The 9,351-nt window shown below is 34.0% G+C and overlaps 1 protein-coding gene across 1 annotated transcript in view; it reads right to left on the bottom strand.

Moving 5' to 3' along the window:
• LOC132185068 (wall-associated receptor kinase 2-like) overlaps positions 1 to 8,736 on the bottom strand; it is a 25,359-nt gene extending 16,623 nt beyond the window's left edge. The window contains exons 1-2 of the mRNA XM_059598896.1: positions 7,784 to 8,736; positions 7,609 to 7,695 (exon numbers count right to left, since the gene is read on the bottom strand). Of these exons, the coding sequence (XP_059454879.1) occupies positions 7,609 to 7,695; positions 7,784 to 8,651 (955 nt within the window). The 5' untranslated portion in view covers positions 8,652 to 8,736. The remainder of the gene's footprint in view (positions 1 to 7,608; positions 7,696 to 7,783) is intronic.
• Between the last annotated feature and the right edge of the window lie 615 nt (positions 8,737 to 9,351).

The raw sequence follows: 9,351 nt of genomic DNA, 5'->3' as shown, positions 1-9,351 counted from the left end.
TATTGACACCACAAAAAAAAAAAAAAATTATAAATATTGGGGCGATGCTATTGATCCTACATATATAATAGAAAAAATTATTTACCAAAAATTCACCTCGAATCCTCCGATAATATGTCATTATTTCTTTTATATTAATTATTGGTGAATTTTTTCTATTTTTCTATTTTTCTATTCTTATTTTATATAAAAAATCAATATTTATTTTTTTTCTTTTAAAGAAAACAAATTCTCCTATTAATTATTATTGAAGTTTTCTATTTCTTATTCTTATTTAAACGTTTGATCGAACAATTGACCGATCTTGGTGAATTAATTCGATTGATCGTGATAGGATCAAATGATTGATCAAACATCCGATCGATCCAGGTGAATTAGTTCAATTGATCGTGATATGATCAAATGATCGATCAAACATCGATCCTATGAATTAGTTCGATTGATCGTGATGGGATCAAATGTTTGATCAAGCATCCAATCGATCCTGGTGAATTAGTTCGATTGATCGTGATAAGAACAAATGATTGATCGAACATCCAATTGATCCTAATGAATTAGTTCGATTGATCGTGATAGGATCAAACATTTGATCGAATCCTCTGATCGATCATAATGAATTAGTTCAATTTATCGTGATAGGATCAAACGATCGATCATAATGAATTAGTTCGATTGATCGTGATAGGATCAAATGTTCGGTCAAACATCTGATTGATCCTAATGAATTAGTTCGATTGATCGAGATAGAATCAAATGTCCGATCGATCCTACTGAATTAATTCAATTGATCATGATAGGATCAAATTATCGATTAAACATCCGATCGATCCTACTAAATTAATTATATTGATCGTAATATGATCAAATGATCGATCAAGCATCCGATCACTCTTAATGAATTAGTTCGATTGATCGTGATATGATTAAATATTCGATCAAACATCCGATCGATCTTAATGAATTAGTTTGATTGATTGTGATATAATCAATTGATAGATCAAACTGAATACAATTAAAGGTTCAATCGAATACTCAATTGAACTGTAAGCTTTTTACATTATCTTAGTGCCTTAGTTATATTGATTTTATATTCTTTTTGAATTTTGTATTATTTTATAATTAATTATAAGATAAATATCAACTTAATGATCTTTATCATAAAAATTTATTAAACGGAAATTTTTAGTTAATATTATAATAATAAAAACATATTACAAGAGAAATTTTTTTAAAAAAAACTCTAAATAAATAAATAAATAAAAATTAAAAATTGTAGGAGAAAGTCCACATAACCCCCTTAAACTACCACTCAATTGACAATGTCCTCCCTAAACTTTCAATTGTGACAATGTCCCCCCCAAACTACCAAAAATTGTCAATGTTCCTCCCAATTACGAAATTACCTATAGTAAAATATAAAATACTAAAACTTTTAGAAAAAATCTAAAACTAACAAAAAAAAATCCAAACTTGGCCAATTTTTTTTAAAAAAAAATCAATTTTATAAGAAAAAAATTTTAAAAATTTTGATTTTGATTTTGATTTTTTTATTTTTATAAATATTGAAAATTTTCGTTTTTTTATTTTATTTTATTCTTGTTCTATAATTTTATTTAAATAAAAATTTATGTTTAAAAAAATAAAATTTTCGCTTAATAAAATGAAATTTTTTGTTTTTTAAAACTAAATTAAAAAATAGTTAAATATTATTTTTAAATTAAAATTTTCGTTTTTAAAAAAAATCAATTTTTTTTAAAAAATTTATAGAGATATTTTTGTCTTATTGAGAAATCTATAGGGGCATTTTTGTCTTATTGCTAGCTTTGGGGGGGACATTGTCAATGTTTTGGTAGTTTGGAAGGGACATTGTTACAATTAAAAGTTTGGGGAGGGACATTGTCAATTGGGTGGTAGTTTGAGGGGGGTACATGGACTTTACCCAAAATTGTAAGTATAATTTAAAAAAATAAAAAAAAAAAATAAAAAAATAATTGAGCTCATTAGCGGCGACCTTAGTCGCCGCTAATGAGTGCGCATAAAAAATTGCCGCCAGCTATTTATATTGGCGCGATTTCTTAAATTTTCAGACATGTTTTATTTTATTTTTTCTTTTTTTTTTTTTGGATCAAAATCCCTCATCGATCAGCTCTGTTTTTAGAAAGCTTTGTTTTATTTTCAGCTGTATTTTTCATTTTTTCAGACCTCCCATCAGTACTCTCTCACTCTCACTCTCTCTCTCTCTCTCCGGCGAACGTTTCTCTCTCTCCGGCAGCTCTCTTTCCGGCGCACTCAACTCTCTCCGGCAGCTCTCTCTCCGGCGCACTCAATTCTCTCCGGTAGCTCGATCTCTCTCCGGCGTACCTCTCTCCGGTATAGTCATCTGAATCCTTTTTCTTTAATGGTAATGAGTGGCTTTGAATCTTGATGCCTTGTGTTTCTTGAGGGTTTGAATTTGGGAATCTTCTTGGTGGGTTTAAGGGTGGAAAAATTTTAGCAACTTTTTGGGTTTGTCTGTGAACAGCTGGGTGGTTTTTGGGGGCAGAAGATTAGAGGGGTTGACCTAATTTAGGTGTCTGGTAGGGGGATTTCTTTTGGGGCTGTGGCCTGTGGGATTAGATTTTGGTCATTATTAGAAAGTGGGTATATGTTAATGGAGTGGTTTTAGGTTTTTGATGGGTTTTGGACTTGGTTTTTGAAGGCATATGCGTGGTTCTCTTAAATCTACTGGTAGATTTGGGGCAGTTTTGCTGGAAAATTTAGTGGGATTCTGCAAATTCAAGTGCTGTTTCCTTGTGATTTTTGTTTGTGTAGTTTGTCTGTAGCTGGTTCTTGGTGGGGGTTATTGGGTGTTATTGGTTGGTTTTATTATGTGGGTTTGTCTTAGTTTTACATTCCAAGTTATCCATAAAAACTGTACCTCTCCCTCATACTATTTCTATCTATTTATATTTATTTCTCCTATCTTTCTTTTGGTCCTTTAAAAGCTGATGAATTGGGTTTTGTACGAAGTCTTCGACTTCTCAGGCTTTTGGCTTCTGGGTTTTCACCATCTCTCACAACACGTAAGTTCTGAAGCTTCGATTTTCAGCTTTGTACATGCATATGAAAAGGGCTTCTATATCTTGATCATATTTTCTTTGGTTAATTGGATATTTACTCCCGGATATTTTGTATGGTGTTATCCCCTTTGTAGTAGTTTTGGCGTGGTTCTGTTTTTTTTTTTTTTGGCTTTTTCTGAAACAGCTTTGTAGTTCTTCTTTTCGTGCTCATCTGGATTATCATGATTGAAAATAGCTGAAAGTGATATAAAATTAGTTTGTTGCTTTTGTTTTATTTCTGGGTAATTTATTTTGTTTTTAGTGGTAAAATTATGGAATATGGGGTGATGTTGTTGAGCTTTTGGATTGTATGTAGTGAATTCCTTTATAAAAACTGCTATGCTAAAAAACATAAAAATTTATAGAATGAAGTTATCCATTTTGCTTAAAATTTATTAATTTACAGACAAAGTGAAGTTATCCATTTTCCTTGGGATGCAAACATAAAAATGCCAAACTGCAATGAATTGTTGCCATCAAATAATTCTCCGCTTTTCTCTCTTTATTTTTTTATTTATTTTTAATGCTTGTCAGCCATCTTTGTAAGGGATGGTGATGTGCATGCACAGTCACATCTTGATGCCATTTAATTCAGCCTTACCATTCCATCTTAGAAATTTCCTATTAAACTGACATCATGCATGGGAGATTAATCATATTTGCTAAGGATAAATATTAATTTAATAAATAAAATTTAAAGAATTTTCTTTAACATAATTCAAAAAAAAAAAGCTTGGTAATCCATCCAAAATTAGCACTAAAAACTACCTATGGCTGTACGTATGGCATAGGATATATTAGGTGCACTCATAGGGTAGCCAGTTTTGTCTTGCTATCTCTGTCATGAAGATGATTAATATATGAACAAATTAAAGCAAACATAAGAATGCCCAAATACAGCCATCAAATAACACTGTTTTTTTTCTCTTTTTTTTAGGGGGGGGGGGGGGGGGGGTGGTGGTGCTGTTGTCAGGCAACTTGTTTAGGGATGGTGATATATACAGCCATATCAGCAAAAGCTATGGCCCAAATTCAACGGGCGGTAGCTCATAAAAATATATATATACATATATTAAAATAAAACTATTTCGTCACCATTTTATCATGATTGAGAATTTCAACAATGTTTAGTTGGGAATACTTGTCCGTTGTGTTATTGTTTTATTCACCTACGCAATTAGGTTCTGACATTAAACCCAACAAACCTAGAATGTGACCAAATTATATTAAATTTGCCAGTCAATTGAATAATGTAATTTTAAGTAATAGCTTTTGGATAATCTAATACAAGTTGAATTTACAACTTGTAACAGCAATTCACCTTAATTAGGTTAAGCTACTCCACTAGGCACTAAATAAGTCCTCTTTATGAGTGATTAATTAGCTCCTTTAGCTTATAGGTATTTACCGTATTTTCAGTTTGGCTTGCTTGCAGCGAAACTGAAAATAAACGGTTTAGATTGCAAAATGGGGAGAGAACTTCATTTTCATTGTTTATTTTTGCATTGAAAGATTTATAATGATTTTTTCACCTGAGGCAGATTTATAAGATTTATAACTTGTATTTGTTTGAAAATGGATAACTTCACTTTGCAGAAACTAACATCTTTTTTAAGCCTCAATGAAGACAGAGGTAAAATTTATAGAATGAAACCATTTGTAATTATAAAATTACAAATATCCGTTTTATATGGGCATGGAGTTATAAGGATGAGTAGAATGTGAATTGGAGTGTTTGGTTTTTGATTATATTTGTTTGTTGGTTTGCGTTTGTGACCTCATTAATCATATAAGCTTATGTTTGTGTTTGATTGTGGTAATTAAGGCCGACGATCTTTTTTTGTCTTACGTTATTTGTTTCAGGAAAAAAGAATTGCTTTTAGTCTTAGTTAATTCTTTTTTTTTTTTTTTTTTTTAGTTTGTTCATATGAATGTTTGTTTCAGATCAGTGAGCTATACCCAGTTTGTAGTTAGATCTAACAACTAGTTTGACACCCCAAGAAGGTCTCATTTGGATGGTTTTTTTTTAAATTTTTGTCTGTTTTCTGGTGAATTTTATTTTCAACATTTGTTTGTTCCACCGTTATGTGAGTTGCTCTTCTTTTTATAAGAATTTGCAAGCATGTAAATAGCAAATACTAGAAGCATTTGAATAAAAGATAGTGTTATTCCTTTGCTTGATGAGATGAAGTCCTTTATTATTTTTTGGACATAGTTTGTGCTCATAGGTGAGGACTCAAATCCTTCAATATATGTAAGGTTTGTTGCTCTTAGGGTCCACAATTCAAAGGCAAGCCTTGGATTGGATGGTTTAGTTTGATTGACTTGGCATGAGTTTACTTTTGATTATAACCTTATTGTCCGGACGTCCCCAACATGTCATTATTTTGTGTTGTTGTTTCCCTCTTTTCACTTTTTGTTTCATGATAAGAAGTGAATCCTTGAATCCACTTGTCCTTCCATATGCAATGCTTGCACCAACTTGTTTTAATGGTTTAGCTATTATTCATTTGCTTGATGAGATGAAGTCCTTTATTTTATTTTGGACATAGTTTGTGCTCATAGGTGAGGACTCAAACCCTTCAATATATGTAAGGTTTGTTGCTCTTAGGGTCCACAATTCAAAGGCAAGCCTTGGATTGGGTGGTTTAGTTTGATTGACTTGGCATGAGTTTACTTTTGATTATAACCTTATTGTCCGGACGTCCCCAACATGTCATTATTTTGTGTTGTTGTTTCCCTCTTTTCACTTTTTGTTTCATGATAAGAAGTGAATCCTTGAATCCACTTGTCCTTCCATATGCAATGCTTGCACCAACTTGTTTTAATGGTTTACCTATTATTCCTTTGCTTGATGAGATGAAGTCCTTTATTATTTTTTGGACATAGTTTGTGCTCATAGGTGAAGACTCAAACCCTTCAATATATGTAAGGTTTGTTGCTCTTAGGGTCCACAATTCAAAGGCAAGCCTTGGATTGGGTGGTTTAGTTTGATTGACTTGGCATGAGTTTACTTTTGATTATAACCTTATTGTCCGGACGTCCCCAACATGTCATTATTTTGTGTTGTTGTTTCCCTCTTTCACTTTTTGTTTCATGATAAGAAGTGAATCCTTGAATCCACTTGTCCTTCCATATGCAATGCTTGCACCAACTTGTTTTAATGGTTTACCTATTATTCCTTTGCTTGATGAGATGAAGTCCTTTATTATTTTTTGGACATAGTTTGTGCTCATAGGTGAGGACTCAAACCCTTCAATATATGTAAGGTTTGTTGCTCTTAGGGTCCACAATTCAAAGGCAAGCCTTGGATTGGGTGGTTTAGTTTGATTGACTTGGCATGAGTTTACTTTTGATTATAACCTTATTGTCCGGACGTCCCCAACATGTCATTATTTTGTGTTATTGTTTCCCTCTTTCACTTTTTGTTTCATGATAAGAAGTGAATCCTTGAATCCACTTGTCCTTTCATATATATGCAATGCTTGCACCAATTAACTTTAGTTATCTCGAGCGATTTGACTATAAATAGGCTTGATGTAATTCTCATAATTGTTATATAATAACATCTATTATAAGCAGGTCCTTTTTTTTTTTTTTTTTTTTTTAAATATCATTAGCGGCGACCTCAATGTCGCCGCTAATGATTTTTTTATTTTTTTACGATTATCAATAGCGGCGACCTAGATGTCGCCGCTACTGACTATCAATAGCGGCGACCTACCAGGTTGCCGCTATTGATACTAAGTAGCGGCGACATCTAGGTTGCCGCTATTGATTATCAATAGCAGCGACCTAGAAGGTGGCCGCTATTGATTATCAATAGCAGCAACCTAGAAGGTGGCCGCTATTGATAGTCAATAGCAGCCACCCAGATGGTCGCCGCTATTGACTGTCAATAGCGGCGACATTTTTGTCGCCGCTATTGACCATCATCAGCGGCGACACTCGGCCCATTTCAAGCTTTTTTTGCGGCAACAAAAAAAGTCATTAGCGGCGACTAAAAGTCGCCGCTATTGACCCATCAATAGCGGCGACCCGAAATGTTGCCGCTATTGATAATCAGTGGCGGATTAATACCAGCAACTGAATAGCGGCCAAGGGTCGCCGCTATTGATCAATAGCGGCGACATTTTGCTCATTAGCGGCGACTTTGTCGCCGCTAATGAATAAATTTCTTTAATATATTATATATATATATATATATATATATATATATATATATATATATATATGTAGGCCACTTTAAGGGTTTTTTTTTTTTTTTACCTATATTGACATTTTTTTATAGTTTAAAGAGAACATTAAAAAATTAAAGAATAGTTTAACGAGGAACTGTTGAGTACTCTTTAATCATTCATTTCTATTTTCCAAGGCCGCCCATATATATATATTAAGCACAGAAAATGGTGAATTTATAAATACTTACCAATGGGAATAACCGCTAGTGCAAAATCCAGGTAACAACGTTCACCATCTTTTCTCCCGTCTCCACGGTACCACTTGGGACAACCACATGTATAATTGCCTTCTATGTTGAAACAGTGGTTCTGGTTCGTGCAATTATTGAGAGTCGGATCCCCACATTCGTCAATGTCTGCAGATGATCATCATTAAATGAATAATATCAACCCCATACTATAATCATAATCAAAATTCTGGAAAAAAAAAAATAATAATAATACCTTGGCAACCCCCATCGAGGTATGGGTTTCCATGGTAACCTTGCTTGCACTTGCAACGGTACCCCTGTCTGGTTTGGAGATCAAGGCATTCACTATTTTCCTTGCATGCGAACTTGGGTTTTTTCTGAGCACTATCACACGTCTGATTGCCAACTGTCCAATCAAGCACCATTGGAACCCTTTTGTTGGTTAGATTCTTGAGATAATCGGCGGAGAAGTTGAACTCGCCTTTCTCCACAACAAAAGCATAGCCGCAGGGATTGAAGTTCTGTACTTTGGTGTGATTTTGAAAGCTCCTTACATTCACACTAATACCTTTAAGCCCATCCGGAAACCCCACCTCGCAGCACCCATTCCCGGAGCAAGACCCATTGTCCTCGTTGTTGAGGCTTGAGCATTGAGATGAGCAGCCGATGGAGTAGTTTGCTCCGTTTTTGACACCACTAAGGTAGGCGTAAGTGTCACAGCCAATAACAGTGAACTTGTTTTTGGTGTTGGAAATGGTGTACTGGGATAAACTGAGGGTGTTGCCGTTCCAGCGAACACGTTGACCGTCCCGTTTGTAACAGTCTCGGGCTACCAATTTCAAGACATGCATCTCATGATTCTCAATGGATATGCTTGATACAGGGATATTACCTATCAATGGTTTTCCAGAGTGACAGCTGATATTGAAATCCTCATCTAGATAGCAGCCACCACTCAAGCCAAACGGGAATGGAATTTCTACATCTCCACACTTGCTGGCGCAGCCAGGCTTCGCCATAGCTATAGCTGCTGCTGCTGCTGCTGCTGCCGCCACAATTGCAAATATTATCACAACTCCGGGCAGTACAATGATTTGCAAAAGCTTCCCACTCGAGCCCATATATTGATGTATCCAAATATAGGATGTTTTTCACACAAAATGATAAATTGATGTATCCAAATTTCAGTTCGTAAGGCTAAGTTAAACGCGGCTGTTAATTCAGAATATATTTACCTCAATTTCTTTAATCGCTAGCAAACAGAAGATGACGACCAAATAGGCACCACATGAAGTACAACCAATTATAATAAGAGAAGAAACTTTAATAAAAGTAGCTTTAATAAAGTAGCTTTGATGCGTTCATGAGCTGATTAGCTGGAGTACTATATATCTTTAATTCATAAGTTCAACAATCATTTTCGAGAAACAGTTTTCCATAGAGAAAGAAACAATGAAGATAGGGAATCAAAGGAAACAGGTCACATAGACTTAAGACTTGGGATGTTTTATAACTTTAGTGATCATTTTTCCACGAATCTCTTTTCATAGAGAACCAAACAATAAAAGTAGGCACTAAATGATAACTAGGAAAAGACTTTCTCTTTCCACAACTTGTGTTTTGAAAATTCTAACATCATGCTTCACACCCTACGTGACCTCTACACATAAACTTTATTGACGGGATTTTTTTTTTTTTAATGGTGTGGTTAAAGAGAGTATGAATTTGATATAAAACTTCTCTTATGTGATTGATTATTGATTAATCTTTTGGTTAGCCTTTGGATCAAGGTTTCGTACATGTGATACAAGACAATTTATA

The sequence above is a fragment of the Corylus avellana genome, chromosome ca6 (assembly GCF_901000735.1).
Source record: "Corylus avellana chromosome ca6, CavTom2PMs-1.0".
Taxonomy (NCBI): Eukaryota; Viridiplantae; Streptophyta; class Magnoliopsida; order Fagales; family Betulaceae; genus Corylus; species Corylus avellana.
Note: the sequence above shows the minus strand (reverse complement) of the source record. Positions and strands in the feature narration are given on the sequence as shown.